General features: G+C 56.0%; 1 protein-coding gene and 1 long non-coding RNA gene across 4 annotated transcripts; one reads left to right on the top strand and one right to left on the bottom strand.

The window, feature by feature from the left end:
• Nucleotides 1-26,255, top strand: SYNGR1 (synaptogyrin 1). Of its 3 annotated transcripts, none has more exons than XM_088796395.1 (4): nucleotides 1-190; nucleotides 16,148-16,385; nucleotides 17,742-17,883; nucleotides 22,411-26,255. In XM_088796395.1, the coding sequence occupies exons 1-4, from the start codon at nucleotides 92-94 to the stop codon at nucleotides 22,640-22,642; spliced, it is 711 nt and encodes a 236-aa protein (XP_088652521.1). In that variant the 5' UTR covers nucleotides 1-91; the 3' UTR covers nucleotides 22,643-26,255. The 3 variants fall into 3 exon arrangements, with proteins under 3 accessions (XP_088652521.1, XP_019590032.1, XP_019590030.1); XM_019734473.3 differs by lacking the exon at nucleotides 22,411-26,255 and adding an exon at nucleotides 19,236-19,983 and having other exon boundaries at nucleotides 9-190; nucleotides 17,742-17,887; XM_019734471.3 differs by having other exon boundaries at nucleotides 17-190; nucleotides 17,742-17,887.
• LOC141570182 (uncharacterized) lies at nucleotides 6,801-13,539 on the bottom strand. The gene is made up of 3 exons (XR_012494136.2): nucleotides 13,495-13,539; nucleotides 9,328-9,508; nucleotides 6,801-7,460 (listed from the first exon to the last, which is right to left on the bottom strand). It is a non-coding gene; the product is annotated as an uncharacterized LOC141570182 (long non-coding RNA).
• Nucleotides 26,256-27,172: the final 917 nt, after the last annotated feature.

Raw genomic sequence — 27,172 nt, 5'->3', positions numbered from 1 at the left:
CGCGCCAGCCGGGGAGGGGGCGGGGGCGCCGCGCACGCGCACGGGCCGGCGGCGCGCGCCGAGCGGGGGGCACCGCGCGGGTGCAGGCACGATGGAAGGGGGTGCGTACGGAGCAGGCAAAGCCGGGGGCGCCTTCGACCCCCACACACTGGTCCGGCAGCCGCACACCATCCTGCGCGTCGTGTCTTGGGTAAGGACGGCTTGGTGGCCGGGCCAGGCCGGGGTTGGGGTGCGGGCAAGGGCGGCGAGCCAGAATGGACCCCAACCGCACCGGACCCCAGACAGGGGCGCGGCAGCCCGCGGGGAGCCGTCCTGCGGAGTTCCGCCTCCCGTCCCTCCCTCCCTTCTTTCTGGGCCCCGGGAGCGGGTGTCCGTCGCTTGCGCGGGGCGCCCGCTGTGGCTCCCGAGGCCGTTGCTTTCCGGCGCCCCCAATTCGTGCGCTCCCCACCATCGCTGTGACCTCCAGGCCGTGGCCCTGCAGCTAGCAGCTCGGGTTGCGCGCGGCCGCCGTGGCGGACCCGCGACCATGGGGAAAAAGCCCGGGTTTCAGGTGGCCTTTTGGGGGGCAGGTGATCAAGGCGTGGATCATATCGCGGGGTTCACGCCGCACCTGCCATGGACGTTCAAGGAGGAGAGGGCAAGGAACCCGGTTTTTATGGCTTGGCTGGGGCGGTGTGGAGCGATGCGTCCAGCCCGATACCTGGCTGCCACCAGGAACTGCCTTTCCTTCGCAGCGTGACCTTGGGCTGGAAACCACGAAATGTTCTCGGGAAACCAGGAGTTAAATGCCGAGGTAGAAGCGTCGGCTCCTCTCTCATGCCTCAGTTTCCCGATTTGTAGAGAGGTAGGAGGAGCCTCCTCGAAGCTTCCTTGGGCTCTGATATCATGAATCCCTGACAACCGCCCCCCCAATACACCTGGATCCCTGTGGGGGTTGCCCCCCCACCCGCGGAAAGCTGTCCTCCCTGCAGGGAAGAGGAGAGAGGCCCCTTCTAGATCTCCAGCCTGGGTGAGGGGGACAGAATCCCCAGTGCAGACGGCTGAGTGGGGACCCTGTTCAGACATGAGGTGGGGGAGAGGAGGATGGGATAGAGGGAGGGGTTCACATGGCCTTGGCAGCACCCCAGGGAAAGAAGGCCAGCTGAGGCCTGGGGAGGAGGTCCCTTGGGCTCACGAGGGTTGGCTGGCCACTGCCCAGACACCCTCACTAGAGGGTCTGGCTTCTACAGGCCTGCGACCATTCCCAGTGGGCCCAGACCAGAAGGGCCTAGGCGAGAGACACTGGTCAGGGGCCCTGTCGGTGACCCCACGGGGCTACACCTAAGGCCTCCTGTGCCCTCGGGGTGCTCCAGCTCCCTCATTCCCTGGGTTTCCAGGGTCTGATGGGTGGACAGCTTGGGTGTTTATTCCTTCGTCTAAAACCATTAAAACCTCCTCCTGGTGCCACAGGAAGGGTGGCCCTTTCTCCTCAATTGCCCACCAGATGGGGAGCTCTTTGAGGGCAGGGAAGCCCTGTTCTGTAAGTCTTTGGGTCCTCAGTGTTGGCACTTGGCACCCTTGGCATATCCATGAGGATTTAACTGTGCTGAATTCATTCATCTGTGTCGGTCTCCAGCTCCCCAGAGACCCGACAGGCCCTTGGTAGAGTTGGGGGAGGGGCGGGAAGAGGGCACATGCCTGATCAGGTGGGCCAGCTGTGGGCACTGCTCTCCTTTGCGGGCCCCTGGGCCACTGGCCTGGCAGGGTGAAGCCACTGGCTTTGTGAGGGGGTGTGGCAGTTTGTCTGCTTGGGTCACTTCTGCCTGTGATGGCTTCATTTAGCAAAGCTTTATTGAGTCTGCTGGGCCCCAAGGGAAGGTGGCATGACTCAGACACAGCTCTTAGTCCTGCTGGGGAGTGAGCCAGGCACCCCCAGGCAGAGGCCGTTAGAGCCAGGACAGGGGTCTCCCTGCCTGCCGTGGGAATCAGAGAGGCTTCATGGAGAAGGTGACGTCCTTTTGGGCCTGGAAGGATGGGGAGGGTGCACAGCAGGATACAGGGAGGACATTCCAGGCAGGAGAAAGGAAAAGTAACTGATTGAGTCCCCACTGTATACAGGGGCGCTGTCACGATTACCCAGCTAGCTCCCCCAACAAACAGCCTGTGTAACACTTGGAGACACTGAGGCTCAGAGAGGCCCAGTTTTTTCTGTCCATGTAAGTGGCAGATGGAAGATTCGAACCCAAATCTTCCTGTCTCCAAAGCACGGTGCTTCCCCTGGGGCAGGAAGAGTTCAGAATCCTGGAATTTTAGGAGTGGAAAGGATAAGGAGGTGGGCGGTCTCAGCACCCACCCATTATCCTTTGTACCAACCCCATCCGATGCCCAAACCCCAAGTGCCCCACAGCCCCCAGCTCCGCTCACTACCTTTGTGTGAGCAGAGGCATCTGTTACAGGCTGATTGACACCTTTAAAATAGAGTGTTTTTCCCTGATCATAAACTTAATACCTGCCAATTATTGGAAAATCTAAAAATCACTTGTGATGGTTACACAACAATATAAATGTACTTAATACCACTGAATTGTACACTTAAAAATGGTTAAGGTGGTAAATTTTATGTTAAGTATGTATATTTCACCACAATTTAAAAAAAAAATTGGAGTAAAAAGGCATGTGAGATCCCACTGCTCAGAGAGGGCTGCTGTCTCCTTCCAGTCTTTTTCAGAAACATGTAGTGTGCGGAGACGTTCCAACACGTTGGGGGTATCCCTTCGCCCTTATGACCCCTCAGTACGCCAGGGGGTCTCACAGGCTGTCCACAAGCTTCATCTTTGAGCTACTGAAGTCTGAGCTCCAGCACTGAGGTGACCAATTTGTCCTGGTTTGCAGGAACTTTCCTGGCTTTAGCACTGAAAGTCTCGTGTCCCCCCCAGTCCCAGAAAAACCCAGTCAGTTGGTCTCTCTATCCAGGAATCCCCCTGTGCTGCACCCCCTGGAGGGGCCCAGCAATGTGCGCTAGGGATTTGTGATCTCTAAAATTTGTAAAAGCAAATCTTTTCCTGTTCCTTTTCTGAAAGAGGACCCCTAAACTTGTATAAGCTTCAAGGCCTCCCCCAACCTGGGCCCACCCTGGAACCTGAGCCCACTGAGCCCCCAGGCCCTGCTGGGGCAGAAGCAGGTCCTAGGACCCCCTTGTCTCTTGACGGAGACTTTCTCAGCTCCTCTCTGCCCTGTGTCCGCCCCCCCCCATCACCCCCTCCTCCCCACACACACCTGTCAGGGTGATCACTCACAGCGAGAATTGCGGAATTGATCTTGTTGGTTAAACAGGTGGGGAGAGAGCTGGTAAGCCCTCTGGCAGGTAGATCTGCTCTGGGCAAGGGGAGGATGGCTGAGTTGGGACAGTGTTTAGGGCAACCTCAGAGCTGCTGCCTCTGACCCAGGTTGGCGGGAGATGGGCTGTGCTGGCTGGGGGCCAGGAGATCTGTTGCCACTCCTGGGTCCCCAGGCACCAGCTGTGCCCCCCCCCCCCGACCTGCCCCTCAGTATGCCCTCTGAATGAGGCTAGGCTAGGACAGAGGTGCCACTGCACCATGACTGCAGCCAGCAGTGACTCCTTTCTCTGTGCTGGAGCCAAGTGGGACAAAGGGAGTTCCAGCAGGGAACTAACTGATTTCATATAAAAGACCGACCACCTTCTATTTTGATTTGTAGTCTTACTTTTAGAGGGTTGAAATGACCTGTGGGAAAGAATATTGCTGCTGGTAGATGAGAGAGTCTTTTATATTAGGGCTCTATTTTGGCAACATGAAACGATAAAATGTTTGAAATTTTCCACTTTCAGGGTTGATTTCTTAAGGGCGTTGGCTGTAAAACCCAGGCAGGATTCTGTCAGTAGGGTGGGTGTTGTCCCCCCAGATACAGAGTTAGGCGCACGCTGGCTCAAGGCTCGGACTGCCAGAGGGGCAGTTTCAACCTGGCCTGCAAGGTCCCCATTCAGTATACTCCCGGTGGCTTTCCTGTCTGTGTCGCAGTGGCACCAAGGGGTGGCTGAAGGGAGGCAGCTTTACACCCTCATTTTTATCAGCCCCCCTCAATCATCCCAAGTGAACAGTGAGTATGAAAGCTGACCTTGCTTTGCAAACGCAGCAGCTTCAAGACGAGACCCCTTGCCCTTGCTCCCAACCAGATTGCCATGCTCTTGCCATCCTGCACAGAAATGCTGGAGCCCATGGTGCTGGCGAGTAAAAGGGGTGCAGGTGGAGACAGAGCCTCTGGCCTTTGTTCATTCATTCCACATACATCAAGTCCCTGCTCAGCGCCAGCCTGTGTGTTCCACCGGAGATGCCCTTAGTCCAGTGAGAACAGAATTGCATTGAAAGGCACCATCCAGGAGGCTTGGGATGCTACCAGGAGATCCAGGGGGCCATAACTACTTCTTCCAGGGGGAGGTGACTCCTGAGCTGATTCTGATAAGGAAATGGGGAAGGGTGTTTGAGGTGGAAGGAACAGCATGTGCAAATACTTGGAGTCATGAGAGCTCAGTGGGTTTTAGAAGTGACGATGAATTCTTGGGGGCCCCACGTGTGTGAGTGAGACTGACAAATCAAGGGTCTAGAGGGGCAGGCAGCCTGGGGCGGGGGGATCTTTAGGAGATGTTGGCTGATAGGATTCTGTCAAGTGTCTTGGCATTTCTTGTGTACAGGGGCAGTTCAGGAGCTCAGGGAGTCTGGGACAGCTGGGGTTTGGCATCAAGAGCAGGACCCCCAGAACAGGACCTTGGAGAACCCCAGGCCTCTCTGAGCCTCCGTTACGTTATCTGTAAGATGGGTTTGGAGTGCAGATTTGGGGTGGATGTGAAGGTTTGTGAAAATGGACGTTTAAACGGCCTGCCATATAATCCACTCCTTCAAGGCACGTGATGTCCTCATCCAGTGGGTTTTGTGGCCTCCACTTTAAGGGAGAAGCTGAGACCCAGAGAGCTTAACTGGAGTTGCTGGGATCATAGCAATTGCTGACATCGAGGACATGGCCCGTTTCCTGCTTCAGGGAGTCCCCAGCCTGAGCCCGGGGAGAAAGAACAAAGGCTGGGGGAGGAAAGGCAGAGAAGAGGAAAAACCAGGAGGAGGGAGAAAGGGAGAGGGCAGATGGCAGTGCTGGCGAGGGAGCCACACTTCATACCCAGACCGGAATAACCAGCTGTCTGGTGGGAGGAGATGCAGGGCAGGGCGCTGGGGAGTGCCTGGGGCCATGTTCTGCATCCACTCCAACACTGACTGGTGGTGTACTTGGGCCTCAGTTTCCCCATCTGTCGGACGGGAAAGGATGGTCAGATTGGGCTGGTGGTTTCCACCCTTTCCACCCTCAAAGGACCCCACTCTTGCTCTTAGTGGATTGTAGGTTGGGAACTTTCGGACTGGTCGGTCTTTAAAGAATTATATTAAGAACCACTGCCCCCCAATGCTTTGTGGGGGCCTGCAGCAGGGACGCCTGGGCCCCAGGTCCACGTGTAAGCAGAGCAGTGTCAGTAGAGCCTGGCAGGGCAGCCGTGCCCCTGTGTTTCTGGGGGAGCCTTCCCTCCTGGGCATGGAATTTTGCTCAGCTCCCCTCTGCAGGAGAGGATATGGGGGAGGGGTGGCTGTCTGCCGAAATACAGCCCCAGGCTGCCACACCCAGAGTGTTTAGAACGCCATCATCCAGGAACCCCAACAACTGGAGCTCCTCAAATAACTCACGGTCAGACGGGGAGAGAGGACGTGTTCTGTGTCCTGACTCTTCAGCACCCGCTAAACATCCCTGATTGTAAATTGCACTGTAACCTGGCATCCCCCCGGGACCCTGCTTTCTTGGCAGCCCTTTCAGTGGGGACCATTCTTTCCCTCTTACCCTCCCTCTGCTGGGTCTGGCTCCTGAGGCTGTTTCCAGACCGTTCTCCCCCAGCTTTGAATCTCACGCGGCCTAGGATCAGCCACTCCCCTCATTGTAGGCCAGCCCCAGCACTTCCTCTTAGCGCCTGCTCGCTCTAGTAGCACCACCCCTGCCTTCATTCCTGGTCATTGTAGTGTCCACTCCCATCACCCTTCTCCCGCCCTTGGCTTTTCACTTCCGTGGCCTCCCCTCCTCCCACAGTTTTGTCTTGATCTTCCTCAGCAGCCACTCCTGCCAGGTGTCCCCTAGGCCATTCTCTCCTGCGTGCACACACTTGGGACCTAGCTCTCTCCCTCGCCTCCCCTGATTCTAGTGGTCCCTGTGCCTGGGACCTCTGAACCATTGACCCTCCCACTGTGAGCCACCCTCACCCGGGTCCACTCTGTCCCCCTCTCCAGCGTGGGGTCCCCCGTGGTCTCACCCACCTGCTTCTAGCTCTAGCCTTCTGCGCTCACCTGGCAAAGCTCTGCTTACATCCACCCTCAGCCTCTCCCAGGCTGTCTCCCGTTCTGGTGACTCAGGCCAGCTTCCCTGGGGCACTAGACCCGCCCTCTCACCTACTCCAGGGTTCAGACCCAGCATTGATGTTGACCTTCACCGTTCCCAACTCCTGGTCTCCCTCCCTCTCCTTCGTCCTCAGTTTCGCCCTCCCCACTCTGGCTCTTTCCCGTCAGCTTACAGATGTGCGTTATTTCCATCCCTCACCCATTCCCAGGGTCCTTCAGATTTGTCTACGGTCACCGTCTCCAGTGTTTCTCCTTTGGTTTTCTCTCACATGCAGCCTGCGAGGCTTTCTCCATCATCCGTGACCTTCACACTGCCAAATCTCATTGCTGATTGTTATTAATGGATCTCTCGGCTGCATCTGGCAGGTAGTGAGGGGTTTTTATGTGCTCCCGTTGGACCCAACAGCCGCACGACACAGACACCCTGTCATCTTCTATTTAATTTACACATGGAGCGTGTGCGGGTGCTTGCCCTTCAGTGAGGGCTCACAATCTTGGGGGAGGGGGAATGTGGAGAAAGCAGTTACAATACAGAGGTGAGCACGAGACCCAGGGCAAGGGAACACTCGCTCTGGTCAGGGATAGGAGGTGACAGTCGAGTTGAGAGAAGAGGGATGAGGCCAGCCAGGCAGAGAAGGGGAAGGCGTTCCAGGCAGGTGGAAAGGCGTAGGAAAGGCTAAGAGGTGGTGGCAGAGCAGTGCCAGGGACAGGGTCTGTTATATCACGGTCGTATTCCCGGCGTTAGTGCCTGGCATCTGTTAGGGACTCCACCTGTGGGTGAACAATGCTGTGACGTGCGCTGCTCTGCCCTCCTCCTTCCACACACCATCCCTATTCAAGTCTCCCACCAGCCTTACAGGCCCACCTCAAATATCACCTCCCCTTTAAAGCCTTCCAGGATTCCTCCAAGCTCATGTGGTCCTCCCCATTTCCTTTGTGAACGGCTGTAAGAACTCTCAAAGCAAAGGTCTTTCCACCCTTTGTGTTTTTCTTCTCTTCTAGAACGTGAGCCAGGGCCTGGGGCCAGACTATCTCTCTGAAGACCTGGAATTTCCACAGAGGGAGGGAGAGAAACAGGGAACAGTGTCAGGCGTGTAGGGACTGGCAGGGCAGAGGCAGGCATTGAGGTGAGGAAGAGCAGACAGCAGTGGGTGGTTTTCTCGACCCTTCTTACCAGCTGAGGGACCTCACAGAGCCGCGGTTTCCCCACCTGTGAGATGGGGGTGCACATGAGATCCTGCCTGGGTAGGGCTCAGCCATGCTGTTCGTGTTACAACCCTTTTCCAGGGGTGGCATTTCTCACTACCCCCACCGGCTCCCCGCCTCAGGCAGGGCAGAGGTGGCAGGACCTGGGGTGGGCATCTGGACACTTCTGCCACTAAGCGTGAGTCCCGGGCCCCTCTCTGGGTCTCAGTTTCCCCTTTTCTAACGAGGCTCCTGGCCACAAGAAGGTGAGGATGGTGACAGTGTGGAGAGAAGGAGGAGCCTTCAGTCCACCCAGGCTAAGTCTCAGCACCTTGGGGCCACCGGGCTACTCGCTCTGGCCCCTGCCCAGCAGAGCCCATCCCCTACCCCCACTGCTGAGAACTGGAGGGGACAGCTTGCAGGAAGATTACAGCTTAATCCCCAGCAGGTCACATCCAAGGCTTCAGAATGTGGTGCTGGGGGGCGGGGGGGGGGGGAGAGGGGACGGACTCCAGCCCCCCACCCACTCTGCCTGGCCCTGCGGCTCCGCGCGAGGCTCTTCAGGAAGCCGAGTGGCTGTCCAGTGTCCATCACGCGCCCCTGCCGTGGCTTCAGCTGTTTTCCTCACATGACCTTGGGGAAGACAGGGCCCCATTCCCGTGAAGGGGGCCCTTGGCAGCCTGACTCATCCCTCAAAAGCATGATGGTGCCTTTTTCACTCAGTCTTTCCCTGGGTCCCAGGAGGCAGAATGGAGGACTTGGGAAGGGACAGCGGTAGGGAGGTAGGTTCAGCTCTTGAGGGAGAGGACCCATTAGCGCCCGTGTTAGGGAGTGAGCTCTCTGTGGTCACAGGTGTGCAAGTGGGGGCACAAGCCAGGAATGCTAAGGAGGGAATACTCCTTTCTCCTGACTCCTGTGCTGCTGTGCTCTGCCCATCTATGAGGCTTGCTGTTTGCTCTCCTCAAAGCCTTTCCTGACTCTCCCTCTGGCCCTGAGGGTAAAACCTATACCCAACAACTGAACCAGTAAATAGAAAAAAAAAATTATATGATGTTATCAAGAAGATAAATTGAGGTATTGGAGAATATTGTAGATCTGGGAGTCAGGTCTGGGGGGCTTCTCTGAGGAGGTGTCTTGCATTGAGATTTGGAGGTTGAGAGGAAACCAGCGGGAGCTAGCCAGGAAGATCTGGGGAACTCAGCCATTCCACGCTGAGAGAACAGCCATGTGCAAAGGCCCTGAGGCAGGAATGAGCTGGGGAGGCAGCAGGAAGGGAGTAGAGCAGTAGGAAAGGAATCTGAGGAGAAAGCAGGAGCCCTGAGGGGTGTGGGGGTGGGTAGGTGGGATGGAGCAGAGGGTGGGTGACATGAACTGATTCCGGTTTAAAGAGATCTTTCCAACTGCTGTACAGAGGACAGTGCAAGGGTGGGGGTGGGGTAGGCACATAGAGACTAGGAAGCTGCTGTCGTCGCCTGGCAAGAGGCGATGCTGGCCTGGACCAGCGCGGGGCGTGGAGTAATTCGAGTTATTTGGGGGAGGATGAAACAGGAGGCCTGCCTGCCAGATTGGATGGGGTTCGAGGATGAGCCCAGTTTGGGGTCTGAGCAGCGGGGTGGGAGCCAGGATGAGGGTGACTTGAGGTCACTGGGAGGCTAGGAGAGGCTGGGGGTGAGACCAGCAGCCCAAGCAGGGGTAACTCATCCCCTGCCTAGGGGAGGAACTTTACCCTCAGCCGGAGGAGGGACTGGTGAGAGGCGGGGTCGGTGAGTGCCCTGGCAGCCTGGACGTGGGCAGCAGCCGAGACTACAAAGTGCAGAGCCAGTGAGCAAGTCAGCGAGCTGGCTGTCCGCAGCGTGGGTCAAGGACCAGGGATTCCTTCCAGCCACTCGGCTTGGGAACAGATGTCCCTGTGCAGGGGGAAATAGATGGTGTCATTCGGAGCTGGCAGTCTCAGAGGGCCACGGGCATCAGATCTCGTCTCTCTACAGTTTATCAGGGGGAAAACTCGGCATATACCTAAAGATGTTTAAGGCCAGGCCTCTGGGAAGTTCTGGGTGAACCGCAGTGCTCTCTGTCCCCCCACCCCCGCACCTCACCCCCTATATGCTGGCTGGGCCCAGCTCTCCCCAGAACCTGCATTAGCCCGCTGCCCGACAGTAGCCGTGAATGGCCTGCCAGCTCTGTGTGCGAATGTGGAGTAAAGTGGGCCCAGGCCCTCCTGCACTGTGGATTGGTGACATGGCATGGGACGGCAGGTGTCCTTCCTGGGTCTCATGCTGATCCTGGAGTTTGGGATCTGGAATTCACTTCTTCAGGGGGCAGCAGCTGCAGGTAGAGGCTTGGCTTCCACTCTGGAATGGGGCTGAGGGGGGCAGGCCTGGCAGGAGATTCTGTGCTCTGCTTACCTGCTATGGGCCTGCCAGAGTCCAGGCCTCTCTGAGCCTCAGCTTCCCTCTCTGTGAAATGGGCAGAGTAAGCCTGCTTTGTGGGGTGTTTTTGGGTTTATCTTTAGAGGCTTTGGTGAGGATTAAATGAGATGATATTTGTCAGGCACTCCCATCAGTGCAAGGGCCTTGTAGAGGCTGTGGGCTGTCTCAGGGTTTCTGGGGAGACAGACCTGTAAATGAGTCCCCAGCAGAAGTATATGCAGGGTCTAGGAAGAGTGACTGCAAAGGAGAGTGTTCCAGAACGCGGCTGGGAGTCGCCACCTCCCAGCAGGGTTTTGAAGGGTAAGAAAGAGTTCACTCCTATTTGAAAGATGAAAAAGGTAGGGAAGGGCTTTTGGGAAGGCTGGAACAGCAGGTGCAAAATGATCGAACAGTGTCAACCCCCAGCTCTCTGGGATGGCTGAGGGGGTGGGAAGAGGGGAGGCCGTTCTCCATTTCTGTGCATAGCTGAATACCCAGCCCAAGATCCTGAAATTCCAAAATTCTGAGATTCCTTCTGATGTGTTTTTTGTGAGTTTGACACAGCTCTGCTCCAAGTACCATCTGGAATCCGTTTTTTAAAAGACCCAGGATTGGATTATAAACATGGCAAAAAAAAGAAAAAAGAAAAAGAGGCTTGGTTCGTTTATCTTGGTGGGGGTTTTTTGTTGTTGTTTTTGTTTGTTCAGCATTTTTCTTTAGCTCGAGGGAAAGAGGTTATTTTTCCTGTGCCTGCCCCTGACCAGTGTCCTCTCTGGGTCCTCCCCCAGGCCACCCTCCCTCCATCCTCTCCGCTTCTGGCTGTGGGTCTGCCTCTGCAGACCTGACTCTGGTCCCTGCAGCAGACCCGTCTGTTAGGACATTTTCCCCGCGCCTCCACTGCACAGCATTGAATTTCATTCTGGTTTCATTTCCGGTTCTCTGGTGGCTGCTCTGTGTGCTCCTTGCTGTCCCTGCAGATCCAGCTCTAGCAAGTCACCCCAGAGGCCACAGGGCACCCGCTTGGATTCAGAGACTCAGTTAGAGGCTGGATCCACTCTAAGCAGCTGTGTGACCTGGACAGGTCCCCAGCCACGGCTGTAAGATGAGAATCAGAGCGTGTCCTCGTGGAGTTAATTAAGAGTCACAGACGGGGTCCTGAGGGAGTCCCCCTTTCTCCTGCCACGGACTGTGAGCAGCTGAGGAATGGAAACTGAGGCCCATGCCCTGCTCCTGGGGGGCTCCCTCCCACTTGGGTTGGGGAGGTGGCACTAAATGGAGAAGTTACACTGGGGCTTAGGGTCCTGGAGGAGACTGGGAGACTGCAGGGGGCTGGTTGTGTGTCCTTGGCAACGTTTCTTCCCTTCCCTGCGCCTCAGTTTCTCCACCTGTTGACTAGCAGGCCTGGTTCAGGTGAGGCTCCCTGTCCTGGCCCAGCGCTGCAACCTGCGGGGACCTGGGATGCACACCTCCGTTCCTGGTTGTCATCACACCCAACCCCTCCCCTCCTCACTCCTCCTCTCACTCCCCACAGCAGACCTGTCCCCAGGTTCTAGTGGCTTTACCTTTAAAATACAGTCAGCATTCCGCCACTTCTCACCATCTCCCCTGCTCACGCCAGCCCAGCCCCCTCCTGCCTCACCTGGGCGCTGCTTAGGCCCCGCCAGTCTCCCTGCTTTTACTATTGCCCCTGCTGTCGTTTTGCTCCATCGCAGCCAAGGTGATTCTTTTCAAACCTAAATCAGATCATGTCAGTCGCCAGCTCTTAAGCCTGAAGTGGTTCCCGAACTCATCCTGCCCCTCAAGGCACTGGGGGCCAGCCCCTGCCTCCCTCAGCCCCTGCCTGCCTCACCTCGCTCACTGTGCTCCAGCCACACTGCCCTCCATGTGCCTCCTCAACACACGGAGCTTATTCGCACCCCAGGGCCTTTGCACTTATGGTGACTTCTCCCTGGAATGTTGGTCTTCAGCTCAGAGCTCCCTCAGAGCCCCCATCCGTCACGCAGTCCATCTCCTCTCGCCCTGCTTTGTGCTTCTTCAGGACTTACCTACATATTTGTCCGCTTACTATTTGTCTCTCTCGGTGAGAACAGGGACCTTGCCGCCTCCTCTGCTTCTTGCACAGGGCCTGGCACAAACTAGGTGCTCAGGAAATACTGTTGAATGATAGAACAACTGATGGCAAGCCCCAGTCCTCTGGCCTCTGAGATGAGGCCTCCCAGGCCCCGGACGCAGGGAGCCCTGTGGCTGTAGAGCTGTCAGCTCCCTGGATAGCACAGGCCGAGCCAAGGGGCCCCCTGGCAGCTCACTCCACCTCCACTGAACATGAACAGAAAAGTTAGTTACAGCTCAGGATCTGTGGCGTGGAAACCGTCTTCCAGAGAGGAAACAGTGAAAAGAGCCTGGGGCGGGAGAAGGTGGAGGAACAGGTGTAGGTGGGAAGAACAGGGAGGTGAGGCCTTGACCACCAGCCCTAGAAGCTTGATTATATCCAGAAGGCAGTGAGGACCACTTAAGTGACTTTCGTGCTGCAGGGTGGGGACCTTGATCCACGAGCCAGATCTCATCACCCTCCTGTGACTTCTCACTGCATTTAAATTCAGTGTCCCTACTGTGGCCCACCAGGCCTTGTCTGCCCTGCTCCCCCTTGTTACGCTCCAGCCCCCGCTCCCCCTTCTTACGCTCCAGCCCCTGCTCCCCCGTCACTGTTCCAGCCACACTCCGCCTCACTTCTCCTTCCTTTGGCCTCCACCCTTTCTGTTTGTCTGCCTGAAACATGCTACCCCCCCGATCTTCGCAGGGCCGGTCCCTTCTCATCTCAGTTCAAGAACCCCTGCTTCAAGCACCCTTCCCTGACCACCTCCCTCCTCTTCCACTTGTGTGTGTCAGTCTAGCATTTGGGGGACGCTCACTCCATGTCATGTGCTGCCTTCTATGCATGACCTCATTCATTCCTCACAGTTGGTGGTCTAGGTGCTATTGTAACCCACTTTACAGAACTGAGGCTCAGAGAGGTTAAGACACTAGCCCAAGGTCACCCACTAGCCAAGCGGCCAAGCTAGGTTTCAGCAAGCCCCAGTAGTTTGACCCAGACTCTTACCCCCCTCACTCCTTCCCCTCCAGACCATTAGCTCCCCCACAGCAGGGTCTCCGTGGACGTGGTTACCCCTTGACGCTCCCTCCCAGCCCACTGCCGGGCACCAAGCAGCCCACGTCTGCCAGAGCCAAGGGCCAGGGGCCCAGGGGCAGGCAGCAAGGAGCTGCTGTGAAGCCCCCTCATTCCACTCCGCCCTGGGCCCTGACAGTTCCAGTCCCTCGGAGGGTGTTTTCATTTGCTTCGTACCCTCTTGGGGACACACGGTCTGCAGCACTTCCCTCCTGGCCCTCCTGGGACGCTCTGCTGTGCCCAAAGCCTGGCCCCTGCCAGCCTGCTTTCCCTCCCAGCTCCTCTGGCCTGCTTGTGGAAGGGGGTCCACCCCTGTTCCCACCTCTGGCAACAGCGAGGTCTCGTCCAGCCCCAGGGAGAGTGTGTCAGGAAGTGCTTTGAGTCAGGACTTCCTGTCTCTCCCCGTCTGTGCCCCTAAGCACCAGCTATGACACGCCAGTCACACTGCCCGATCCAGTCACTCTGCTGCTTTACTGCTGATCCCTCAGGTCTCAGGAAGTGCCACCCCTTCTTCAAGATCCGTCTCCTGAGGCTGAGTCAGCTTGGTCAAGTAGAAAAGAGCACAGGGCTGAGAATCAGTTCAGCCTGTACTGCTAACAGCAGCGGCACCTCATTTGGAGCCTCAGTTTTTCTACTCTGTTCATTGGGAGCAGTACGAATTGCCCTCTCTGGTTCAGGACCTGTGACAGGGCAGAGCTGTCAGCCAGGATGACTGCATGAGGACATTCCCAAATCAGGACTAAATGTGTGGCTCACGGCCCACTTTCTTGCATGGCTGAACCAGAGCACAGCCCCACAATCTTTTTCTTTTTTTAATTGCAGAAAAATTCATGTAACTTGCAACAAACCATTTTAAAGTGTACAATTCAGTGGCACTTAGTGTATTCACAAGGTTGGGCAACCACTACCTCTCTCTAGTTTCAAAACTTTCTCATCACCCCACAAAACACCCCATAGCCATTTAGTAACCACTGTCCATTCTCCCCTGCCCCCATCCCCTGGTAACCTCGAGCCAGAAAAACAGCGGTGACTGAAATGCATAGAGTACATACAAGAAATCATATAATACTGACCTTTTATGTCTGGCTTCTTTCACTTCTTTTTTCACTTGGTTTAAGATTCATCCGGTTGTAGCAGGTATCAGAGCTAGGGTCCTTTTTATGGTTGAATAGTATTCCATCGTTTGGATATGGCACGACTTGCTTCTCCATTCATCCACTGATGGACATTTGGGTCGGAACCCTTCTGAACACAGAGAATCATGAACCAGTGGTCTCTCGACTTTTGATCATGTACTCCTTCGGGAAAAAATGTTTGAATCCTCCCATTAAATGTATATTTATTAATTTTATATATATTACTCCTACACTAATATATCTAGGACATGATAAAATCCACGTAAAGTATAGACATCTTAAAAAGATAAGATAAACAAATAATCATGCTTCTCATCTTTTCCCCCCACCTGCCTGGGCATTAACTGAGGGTGAAAATATGTCTGGCTTGTATTGAAATTAAAGTTTCTTATTGTAGAAAACTTGGAAAGCAAAGAGGAGTGGAAAATGGGCGATAAAAATGCCATCCAGCCTCTGCCTTCTTGTGTGTATGTCATTGGATCTGGTCCTCCTCATCCTCACACAGTTTCAGGGGAGGTGGGAGGCAGGAGGAAAAAGCATGAACTTTAGAATCAGGTCCCTGGGTTGGAAGCCAGCCTCTCCACTTACAGTTGTGTGACTCTGGGCACATTAATCAATTCCTGCACTTTAAATGCCTCATCTGCAAAATGCTGGTGATACTGATTTTGTATCGGGTAGCTGTAGCTGTGTAACGAGTGACCCGAAAAATGTAGTGGCTTAAAACACAAACATTTGTCATCTCACAGTTTCTGTGGTCAGGAATCTGCTTAGCTATGTGCCACTGCCTTAGGGTCTGTCACAAGCTACAATAGCGGTGTCAGCCAGGGCTGCAGTCTCATCTGAAGGCAGAGCATGGATCCATTTTCAAACTCACTTACATGGTGTTGGCAGGACTCACCCACTTGTGGGCTGTTGGACTTAGGGGCTCAGTTCCATGCTGGCTGTTGGCAGAGGCCTCCCTCAGCTCGTTGCCAGACGGGCCTTTCCATGAGGCAGCTCAAAACATGGCATCTGCTTCCATCAGAATGAGCAAGAGAGGGTGGGCAAGATGAAAGCCAGAATCTTTGTAACCTCCTTGCAGTAGTGATATCCTTTTTTGCCATGTTCTGTAGCAAATCACCAGGCCCAGCCCACAGTCCAGGGGAAGGAGTCTGCACAGGGCATGAGTACCAAGAGGTGGGGACATGGTGCCATCTTAGCTGGCTGCCCACCCACCTGAAATAGATCTGTTGGGGAGGGTTGTTGGGGCCGTTAAATGAGGTACCACGTGTAACACATTCAGGGTGGTACGGGTTGCCCCATAATTGGCAGGACTGTGACTAATGTTATTTTCATCCATCACTCCTTCCACTTGCCAGAGCCTGGGCAACAGGGAAGTGGGAGGGAACAAGAACGGTACCTGAGACCCCAGAACAGCATGTGGCTCTGTGGAGGGGAGGGGAGCACAAAGTGGGGTGGGGGCTTAGCAGGTTCACAGCCCAGGAGGGCATGAGACCACTGGTTCTGGGAGGCCGGGGCCAGTCCTACAGGAACCTGTTGTTGGCCCAGGAAGACCTTTCAGGACCTGGCTGGTGGGGGTGGGCCACATCTGTGGTCAGAGGGTCCTCGGTGCCTGGGGCTGAGGAAGGAAACAATTGACTGCCCTATGCTGTGTGATCTCAAGCAAGTTGCCCTCCCTCTCTGGGCCTCGCCTCTGACATACCTGCTGTTGGAGGTGAAGAAGGCTCAGGGAGGGGCAGGCAGCGGGCCGAGGGCTGTTGGTAGCTCCCTGACTGGGGCTGGTACTGAGTGGGACCTACCTGGGTCTCATGCCTGACCCGCCATCCCCACCCCTCACAGGTGTTCTCCATCGTGGTGTTTGGCTCCATTGTGAATGAGGGTTACCTCAACACCCCCTCAGAGGGGAAGGAGTTCTGCATCTACAACCGAAACCCCAACGCCTGCAACTACGGTGTGACTGTGGGCGTGTTCGCCTTCCTCACCTGCCTGCTGTACCTGGCCCTGGATGTGTACTTCCCACAGATCAGCAGCGTGAAGGACCGCAAGAAAGCCGTCCTGTCAGACATCGGTGTCTCGGGTGAGTCCCCGCCCCAGAGGGCGTCCCCTCCACACAGCAGAGTCTGCAGAGGGCTGTCCCGGCCCTATTCCTGTTAACCCTCACGCACACCTGCGTGGTGAAGGGACAGGCTTGGGGTCACAGGACTGGCAACAGGGAAGGGTGGGACGAGGGCTAGCCGGAGACTCCAGAACAGCCCACAGCTCCATGGCGGGGAGCGCAGTGCAGCATCCCGGGGAGCCATCTCTGCTCAGATGGCCTCTTCCATGCCACCTCCCTGGTGGAGCCCCCTGAGAACTAAACAGCGGTGACTGAAGGCCCTGGCACATAGTAGGTGCCCTGGGAGGGTCAGAACCTGAGGCTGAGGAGCTGACGTGCCCTGCTGCCCTTGCTCTTCGGAACCGACCTTGGCAGAGGTACCCTCACCTCAGGCCCATGAGTCCAGAGAATCTGATTGGTGGAGGCTTAGGTTGGGGGTCGGGAAGACTTTGGTCTCTCTGGACTAAGGCCATGATCCCAGGTCTCTGGTGGGGATCTGCCCCCATTTCCAGGCCTGGGATTCTCAGAATGAGCCCCGCAGCAAGGTTTGGGGACCCTTAGACTTAAAGGAACTAGAACAAAATTAATAGTTCCCAAACTGTATTCGGTGGAGCCCCAGGGTTCCCAGCCGTGCCTCTGAGGGGACCAGGCTCAGACACCCCACCCTGGTCACACATACACTGTCTGAGCAGCTCTGGTCCTCTCTGGATATGACCCTGGGCACCGTAGAAGGTCTTGTTATCACAAGGCTCCCACTGCTGAACTCCCCAGACCTCGGCTTTCAAAGGGCCCCTCACTAACCTCGGGACTTGATGAGGCTGCAAGCGCATGAGATGTTGAGACTCACACCTGGTGGTTGAGCCACACCCTTGCCCTAGCCCCGCCCCCTTCCCCTGCCCAGTTCTCTGTGAGGCTTTAGTAGGGGCTGCTCAGCGCTGCTCCTCCCAGAATGCTGCCGGCCTAGGGGTGGACAGTGGGCCAGTCAGGGGTAGCTCAGAAATTTGTGTTTGGCTGAGGTTAGAGAAATGCCGGCCTAGCTGACTGACATTTTCTCTGTCTCTCTCTCCCTCCCTCCCTCTCACTGCCCCTGGCTCTCCCTGGGCCTTGGCTGGCTCCTCTCCATGGTCTGTCTCTGGCTGTGCATCTGACTGCCCTCCCTGTTCTCGCCTTCCCTTCCCTGTGCTCCCCTCTCTGCACCACCCCCCTACTTTGGGGGTGGGGGAGCATGGGAGACGTGCTCTTGAACCTCTCCCTGTTCCTCGGTTTCCCCATTTCCTCCCCATTCGCCCTCTCTCCCCATGTGTGGCCTGTTCTGCCTGACCCTGGTGGACACCCCAGCCTTCTGGGCCTTCCTCTGGTTTGTGGGCTTCTGCTTCCTGGCCAATCAGTGGCAGGTCTCCAAGGCCAAAGACAACCCGCTGAACGAAGGGACAGATGCGGCCCGAGCCGCCATCGCCTTCTCCTTCTTCTCCATCTTCACGTGGGTGAGTATACAGCCCACACTCGCTGACCCAGCCAGGCACCAGGGCTGGGCCTTCCGGCGTAGCCAGGGACTCCATTCTGCTTCCCTCCTCAGCATCCACGGCAGGAGGGCTGCCCCCTGTTGTCACTGCCAATGAGGACAGTCACATGGGGATAGCAGACCCCTGCTTTTGTGCAGAGCACCCACCACGGTAGTTGGGTGGTGGGTATATACTATCCCCTTCAACAGACGAGAAGGCTGCGGCCTGCACAGCCAGAATGGAGCCCAGGAGTCAGGAGACCTGGGTCACACCTTGGGGCTGCGTCCACTTTTCTGGGCCTCTGTTTTCCCATCTGTAAAATCAGTATATTGAATTTGTGGGAGGGTGTCACACACTCAGCTGTACACTGGGCAGGCAGGGTGTGAGAAGGTGGGAGCGGGCCAGGTGGCAAGCCTACACCCCAAAAGGGCACCCTGTGCCCCGCCCCATTCCGAAGCAGGAATAAGCACCTACAGAGGCCAGCTCTTCTGTTTTCCAGAGAAGCCAGAAATCTGAATTTCTGTGTGAAATCTGATCTTTATGTGTTAGCAATTTATTCAGATTAAAAAAAAATATGTGTGGGTCAAGGAGAGTATGTCTCTGGCCACTGGCCAGAGGGAAGCCCTTTGTGGCCTCTGAACCCAGAGGTCTTGACATCAAGACTGCCCTTGGAATTGAGATTCCAGGTCATCTCAATGTCTTTCTTTTCTCCTCATCTCTCTCCTGCGGCTATCTGAGGTCGCATGGCTCTGTGACCCCATCCCGAGGGCTCTCCCAACCCCTTCCCCTCCAGGCCTGCCACAGCCCAGGCCTCTGCAAGGAGAGTCTCCAGAGCTCTCTACAGGCAGCCAGCCCTCCCTCTGCCCCTGCCCTCCTCGGCCTACCCTGGGGTAACTTCTGTCTTTTTTGGAGGGCCCCTAGATATCCATTTTCTCCTGGAACCCCTCCCCGCCATACGCTATTGGGAGCTCGAGTTTGGAGGCAGAGAGCTGTGGTTCAGGCCCCAGCAGGCCAGCCGTGGTCACTCCAGATCTCTGTATCCTCAAGTCTGGGCAGGAAGAACCAGGTGACCCCAGGGATCTCAGACCACAGAAGGTGCCCTGGAATTGGGGTCCACTCAGCCCTGCAGGGAGGAGTTTAGGAGCAGTGAGCCCTGAGATGGGGGTGGGGCTCACAGAGGAGCCAGTGAATGGACATCTGGACTATCAGGGGCGGGTCTGAAAGCCTGACTGACAGGTGCTCCCTGGCCCACTGAAGTCTGCTTCTCTGCTGGCACCTCTGCCCTTCCCAGCTCTTCCCTGCTGGCCTCACCCCTGCTCTCTCCTGGCAGAGCCTGACCGCAGCCCTGGCCGTGCGGAGATTCAAGGACCTTACCTTCCAGGAGGAATACAGCACGCTGTTTCCCGCCTCAGCACAGCCATAGCCCTGCCCGGCTTCCAGCAGCAGGGAGCCCAGTGTCCTGCCCTGTGGCGGGTTGTGGGAATTGCCTACTTCCTGGAATGGCCAGGATGCCAGGGCATACAGGGCAGTGGAAGGCTGGCTTGAGAGGCCAGTTAAGACTCGTCCCTTCTTCATTCGCTCCTTTGTTTATTCTTCATGTGTCCATTCATTCAGTAAACGTTTATTGAGCAGCTGTTTTGTGCCTAGTGGTGAATCAGAGATGGTCCCTGGCCCCGAAGCCCACAGGCTGGGGAGGGGAAGACAGGTGAACCAAAATCTCCCCCACATGGACTGCCACGGGCTATTTGAGGGTTGGAGGTGGCTCCATACATGGGCTGCCAGGGTGATGGGCCATGGACAGTGTGAGAGCCTGTCCCACGGCTGTGGCATGAAGGCTGATCTCACGGTCCCCGTGAAGGCTGGCTGCCCAGGGGGCCAGGCCAAGGACATCAGAGGACACCTGGCCCAGCCCTGCTCTCGTGGTGTGTGACCCTGGGCAAATCGCTGCACCTCTCTGAACCTCAGTCCACTTCCTGGACTGAGGAGTGATGATGGACCAAACTCTCAGGGCTGTTGTGCGGACGAAACAAAGGTTGGCACAGAGATGCTCAATAAATGTAGGCTCTTCTGTTCTTTCATTCATCCCCTCATTCATTCACTCATTCTCTCCAAGGCGTCAGAGACACCTCTATAATCTTGACTTTGGGGGTGATCCTCATGGGGTGAGTCCTTGTTCTTCCAAAGGACTTTCCTCTAGTTCTGCACAGGTTCCCTTCTTGGGGCCCTCAGCCGCCTGGGTAGGAATCCACTTACCCTTCCAGTCTCTGCAGGAGTTGAGGAGGTAATGGAGTACATACAAGCAGGCTCCTGGGGCAAAGCACACAAGGAGTGGGTTTCCCGACACTGGAGGCATACAAGTGCAGGCTGCTTGTGGCATGGTGGAGAGGCTCCAGAGAGTGTACCTGTTCTGAAGAAGCAAAGCCAGGTGGACCACCAGGTCCCTGGGCTCTGAGCAGAACTCCCAGCCTCCCCTCTGCACCCCAATCCCGCAGGAACCCACGTCCCTCCTTTGCTCCTGTCTCGTGGCCCGTTGAACTGGATGGCTAAGGGAAGCCTTGACTCAGTGAGGCAGAGGAGTTCCCACATGGCCAGCACTAGAGGTTTCTCCCTGATAGGATCTCTGTGATAGGGCTAGAGGTCATCTGTTCCAGCCCTCTGTCTCCATGCAGGAAAGCAGCCTGCACAGTGGATCCAGGGAGCTCCGGGAGGACCAGGTCGACAGGTGTTCCTATCAGGGACTCATTCATTCATTCCCATGTGCTCTCTGGGCTTGCCGATAGCCCAAGGGTGCTGAAGACCTGGCCGCTACCCCAGGGGCTTTTCACCTCCCTGCTTCTCAAGGCTGCTGCAGCCTGGACCTCATATCAACATATTGTGTTTCCCTGAAAATAAGACCTACCTGGAAAATAAGTCCTAACATAATTTTTCAGGATGACATCCCCTGAACATAAGCCCTAATGCATCTTTTGGAGCAAAAATTAATATAAGACCCGGTCTTATTTTTGGGGGAACACGGTAGTAGGAAATACAAGAGGGCCTCCCCTGATTTCCTCAGCCCAAGTCCGTTAGGCCTGCTTTTCCCAGGCCCCCAGTGCTTTGCTTTAAACAGCCACTTCTCAGGATGGGCCGCCCCTCAGAGCTTTCTCCAGACACAAAAAGTTAATGCCTGATCACTGGGCTTCTAGAATCAAACGCCAAGACCCTGCCTCTGACCTGATGGCCTTTTTTGGGTCCCTGGTTGATTTAGTGCCTTGTCAGGGTGCTGGTCAAAGGGAAGGAGGTGGGGAGGGCCCTGGCCTGGGAAGGGACAGGACCCCTGTGTTCAAGTCTGGCTTCTGTCACTAACTTTGCCTTGAGGCCTCCCTTCTCTCGGCCTTAGTTTTTTGTGTCCCAAAACAGGGGTATGTAGAGTGTTAGCATTTTCCCATCACAGGCAGATTACCTGGGCTGGAAAGATCTCGGGAAAGGCTTTCAACGTAAACCTATACACTTTTTTAAATGACAGATTTCTGTATCTCCTAGCTCGGTGTGGTTACAGTCACTGTCCTAATATAATCGCTTTTAAGAAAAAGAACTTACCACCTATGCGTGGATGCTTTAGATAAGATTTTCCCAACTGAAAAAAAAGGGCTGCAGTGGTCAGATCAAGTTGGTGCATGTGGCTTGCTGTAGTTTCCCCCTTGGGGCTCCCAGCATACAGTAAGTAGTCAAGGCTTGGACAAGTCCTATGGTCCTGAAACTTGTCTCACTCTAACTTAGTTTCCCAAACTCGTTTGACCAAGTTGTTTTGGTTAGAATTAGGTTCAGTAGCAAAAGACAGGAATCGCAAATAACAGTGGTTTAAATGAAGTCCAAGTCTGGGGAGACAGTCCAGGGTTGGCATAGTGGCTCCAGAAATCTTTAGTGACCCAGGCCTCTTCCATCCCTACAAGTGGACTCCTGGACCTCATGGTCCATGATGGGAACTAGAGTTCCAGCTATCACATCTGCATTCCAGGCATCAGGTCAAAGGGTGGGACAAAGAACTTGGGGTGACCCATTGGCCAGAACTTAGTCATATGGCTGCACCTAGCTGACAGAACAATTCAAGGAGATGCCAACAGTTCTCTGTCACCAAGAAACTTTTCCCCCATTGTATGTAACACCCCTGAGAACACAGTTTGAGAAGGAAGTTGTGGCCCTTTGGGCCATTTTAACACTCCACAGTGGAGACAATAGAATTTTTGGTGGCCCAGAGTGACCTCTGAGATTGGGGGACATGGAGCAAGTGAATTCTGAAGTTCTTTGTGGCTGGATAACATGTTTCTGGGCCTCTCCGGGACTGGCTGCAAGGGCGACCTTCCTTCCCCTCAGTCAGGCTTGGTTTCATCTTTGGTGCTTTGAATATTTAACCCTCTGTTGCCTGTGTCCTATGAACTAACTGCCACTAACCCAGTGCTCTTGTCTGTCTCTCCCCTAACCGTCCCCTCCCGCCTGTCATTGTCCCCACCGGCCTCTGTCCCCAGGCGGGCCAGGCTGTGCTGGCCTTCCAGCGTTACCAGATTGGCGCCGACTCGGCCCTCTTCTCCCAGGACTACATGGACCCCAGCCAGGACTCCAGCATGCCTTACGCCCCCTACGTGGAGCCCAGCGCTGGGCCGGACCCCGCCGGCATGGGCGGCACCTACCAGCAGCCAGCCAACACCTTCGATACCGAGCCCCAGGGCTACCAGTCGCAGGGCTACTGAGCCGCAGTGACCACCTGCCCTCCCCGCCATCGCCGTCCCATGCCCCAGCCCCAGCCGCCCCCTACCCCCCCACACACCCGGCCCCGCTCCCTCCCCGGCTGCCCTACCCAGCACCTCACCAGCCTCCCGGTTATTACACTGAGGTCCAGGGCAGCTCAGGGTGGGATGGGGCAATAAGGTGTGTGTGCAAATGTGTCCAGCAAGGGCCTGGGGTGTTGACATTCATTTGTTGTTTCATGGAGCATTCATTGAGCACCTACGGTGTGTCCGGCCCATCCTTGACATGGTTTTGAAAGAGAAATGGCCTCTGGGAAGGGGGAAGATGAGATGTGGAGGAGGCCTTATTAGGTACTAGAGGCAGGAATAGTGGGAAAGATCGACCGGGATGATGCTGGGAAGGTTTGGCTGCAGGATGAGTGTAAGACCCTGGGGGCTGCCGTCTGCCGGGAGGGACACCACAGCCCTGCGAGAAGTGTTGGGGCTGTCTCCATTTTATGGTTGAGGAAACAGGCCTGCAGAAGTCAAGGTCACTGGCCCAGGGTCACTTAGGCAGCCAGTGATGGAGGCGGGGCCAAGCCCAGAGCACCTCTGTCCCCTGTCCTCCCTGCCTTCCCTCATCCCCGAGCCTGGGGCTCCTCTGCTCAACGCTCCCGTTACGGCCTTGGGGACCTCAGCCCGTAAGACACCCTGATTCTGCTGCAATCGAGGGGCCTGTTCTGCCCTGGTTATTCCCAAGCAGGACAGCCTTGCCTCCAGGACCTCTCTGCACACACCCCCAACCCCTCCCAGGGTGGGAGTTTCCCTGTGTACCACCCCGTGCTGTGTGTGCCCTCCCTTTCGGGCCTCCCGAAGGACTGACCACTGTCCCTGCCTCCAGGAGGTGCTCACTAAGACCTTTCTCAGGGCTGGGTAGACAAGGAAGCCCAGAGGGGGAACAGCCGGCCCAAGGTCACAGCGAGTGAGGGGCAGAGCTGGACTTGCTGCCTGAGTGTCTTGGCCCCAGCCACCCAGCAGGTGTCCCAATTCCCTGCCCTTGTGACCTCCCAGGAAACAGCTGATCTGGGACACTGTGTCATGTTTCCCTCCTCCAGGGTCAGCCAGGGGCTTAGGGGCTGGAATAGCCAAGACCATGGTGGGTCCTTGCCCTGGCCTTCCAGAAGGCCCCCCAAGGGCCAGTCTCCCTGTGGGAGGCTGAGTAGAGAGGACAGGAGCTTTGGACCCTCCGTTACCAGCCTGGGAGCTACCGCCGTGGGACAGACTGCCCAAGATGAACAGTGAGAGCCTCTGGTGCATGGTAGGCTCAGGGAGGCCATGGGCTGTGGGGGGGAGGGCAGCGGGTGACCCCAAGGCACAAGGAGGGTCTGAGGGGCAGGGAGGGACTTTTGCACAAAGTGGGCTCTTCACTGAGCCGTAAGGGGGGGAGGCCTTAAATGGTGGAGAGAAGTGTGAGGAGCCCTGGGGCCCAGTGCCTTGGGGAGCAGGGTCGGCATGGTGCTGGGTGTACCCACCAGCAGCAGCATGTCCCCCACAAGAACCCTAAGGGGCAGGTGATATTGATTTGGCAGTTACGGGCACCTGTGCCGGGGCTAAGGCACTGATAGTCCGTAAGAGATGAGCACACAGCCGGACCAGGGTGAGAGAGCGGGCAGAGGCCTGTGGGAGAGCATGGCAGGCTGAGGCTCCCGAGGAGGATCCTGGGAGGGCAGGACTTAGCACCGCAATGAGGGAGGGAGAAGGCGTTTCCTGGGCAGGGAAGTAGCATCACTGTCCCCACTTAACAGAAAGGGACAGACTCAGAGCGTGAGTTAGCAGCGGGGCATGGATCCAAACTTGGGCCTGTCCCAGTCCTCCCAAGGGGCAGCAGTGACGGGAGAGGACCCCAGGCAGCTGAGCAACAGCTGGTTGTTGCTGACTTTAGTTTTTCACATCTGGGAAGGGGGTTCTGTCTGTGGGTCTCTCTGGATGGCCCAAGTGGGGGCCGGAGGGAGTTACGGTGTCTGCCAGGCTATACTAGACCAGCAGTTTGCAGATCAGGTAAGGGTGTAGGTGAGTGTGGATGTTTCTGGCAGAAGTCCTGGGCCCATGCAGGGGGCTGTGAGAAGTCCTTCCCCTGGCCCACTCCCCACCAAACCTCCCCCCCCCCACTGATGGGCACTAGGAAACCCCAGAATGCTCTCCATCTGTTCTCCAGTACCAACCAGCTCTGGTGAGGCTGGACTGGAGCGCACGGTACATTTAAGCTTCCCCCAGTCCCTGGATGTTTACTGCAGACTCTCCCTGCCACCCCACCCCCCCGAGAAAGTGTATCAGACCCCTGCCAGGAGTGGGGGACACTGAAACATCTCACTCAGCGTTCCTCATTAGTCCTGAGATGCAGCCCCAACATGGTCCCACCAGCAGCCTGGGCACTGGCCCTGGCCAGCCCATAGTGGAGGTGAGACACGGAGGGCAGGTTCTGGATGCGACCCAGGGCTCCTGACTCTCCTACTAGCAGATTGGTAGGGAAGCCTTGCTCCGTTAGCTGAGGACACCCTGGGGACCCCAAGCTGAAAGCCTGTGTTCACAGGCCAACGGCATCTCCTTTTCTCCCCCTGCTGCCCCCGTCTGCCTCTCCCTTGCTTCCAAGTCTTTCCTGGGAGAAGGCCCCCTATATCCTGACCTTGCAGAGTTTGAGTTCCCTCCTCCCTTTAAGCACAAGAGATGGCCCAGGAAAACTGGGTTCCACAAGAGTTTAGAGCTGCAAGAGTCTGGGCCTGGAAAACAGTGACTTGTCCGAAGTCCAGCACAGAGCTAGACGTTCTGGATCCAGTCTCCTGCCTCTGAGTGGACACTCGTCCTGCACAGTCACAGGCTGTCTACCTGGTGTGGCTCCTGGTCCACCTGGGGGTGTAACAATTGAGGGACTAATTCCCAGGAGACTGGCATCTCCTCCCCACTCCAACCTTCCCTGGTGATTCTTGATCTTCAAAGACTTTTGCGAGGTCCCAGGCTTTCCCCCATGTAACCAAGAGCCTCCATTTATTACCCCTTGGGGGACCCTAACCTTGGCCCAAGACCCCTTTGATTCTCTAAGGAGCACCCCTCCCAGGAATTTGTGAAAAGGTGGGCTGGTCCAGCCGTCTCCCAGTGCTGTCTCTTGATGTGACAGTCCCCAGTCCCTGGTGTCCACAGCCCATGTCTGGGAGCCCCAGCCCCTCCTGCAGCGTTACTGCCTGTGAATAGTATAAATATATATATTTTCTATATATAAGATGCATAATATAAGGCTCCACAAATATATCTCCGTGAGTGTGCGTGTGTGCTGTGAATGACGGTCCCCATCCTGGACCCCCACTCTGGACTCCCCCACCACCTGGTTAAGTCTCTCAAGAGTGAATCCAGTGGCCCTGTGGCACCCTCTTTTATGACATCCGTCCATTTGTGGTGAACCAAGTGAAGGTGGCGACTTCCGGTGACAGTAATAAAGTGAAGACTCAAAACCCACCAGCGGATTGCAGTGTGTCGTGGTATGTTTTTGCTCTTCGTGAGTGTTGTGGGACTGCCCATCCTCTGTCTGGCCTTACCTGGGACATGCTTTATTTGTTCATCATTGTTTAGCAAAAAATAAAATCATTACAGTTGAAGCCAGCGCTCCCCAACTTTACATGTGTGCACACACACGCAGGCATACACATGTATGCGCACACCCCATCACCATCCCCTATCCTGATCTCTTCCCTAGCTCCCAGGGGAGACCAAAATTAGGTGCTTGGCCTCATTCCTTCTGAACCATTCTCATGCTTTTACGTACGCGTATGTTTGCAGGACACTGTTTTTAAAGTTAGTGGCCCCAAGCTGGCACAATATTTATCCAGACCCTATAAAGTGCCAGATACTGTGCTGGGCCCTAGGTGTTCAACATGGAACAAGGCAGACGGCCCTGCCTTCACAGAGATGTTTCCAGCAAGGGAGATGGACGTTAATCCCACATGCAAGCAACAATGTAAATTGTCATTAAGTGCTGAGTGACAGCAGATGCAGTCTAGACCAGGGCACAGTTCAGCCCCTCAGAGCAGGTGACCCGGACCTGAGCTCTCTAGGATGAGCAGGCTTTGCTGGGAAGGAGACAGGCTGGTGAGTGCTCTGGAGAGACGAACTGAAACACCAGGTCCCTGGCTGGGGAAGAGCTTAGGAGTGACAGACACGTAGAAGAAAAGAATGAGGAAGGACAGGCCAGAGGGTACTCAGGACCCACGGCTAGGAACTTGAGGCCTTCGTAGGAGGTCTGGTTCTTACTAAGTGATGTGGAACCCCCGGTAGGGTGGGTGACCGTCCTGGTGTTTGCTTTAAAAAGACGACTCCGGTGGTCAGATTGTAATCAAGAGGTCGCTGCTGCCCATTGTTTGAACAGGGTCACCATGGTAATGGGAAGAGCAGAAGTCAAGGTACATTCGAGGAAGGAGCCAATCAGTAAATGCTGGCTTGGGGAAAGGAGGGTGTGTTGGTACCAGAACGAGCCTCAGATGGAAGTGTCCGCAGGGAGGAGCAGGGGCGCTCTGGC

This window comes from Rhinolophus sinicus, chromosome 1 (genome assembly GCF_057876585.1).
Source record: "Rhinolophus sinicus isolate RSI-liver-muscle chromosome 1, RSI-T2T, whole genome shotgun sequence".
Classification (NCBI taxonomy): Eukaryota; Metazoa; Chordata; class Mammalia; order Chiroptera; family Rhinolophidae; genus Rhinolophus; species Rhinolophus sinicus.
Note: the sequence above shows the minus strand (reverse complement) of the source record. Positions and strands in the feature narration are given on the sequence as shown.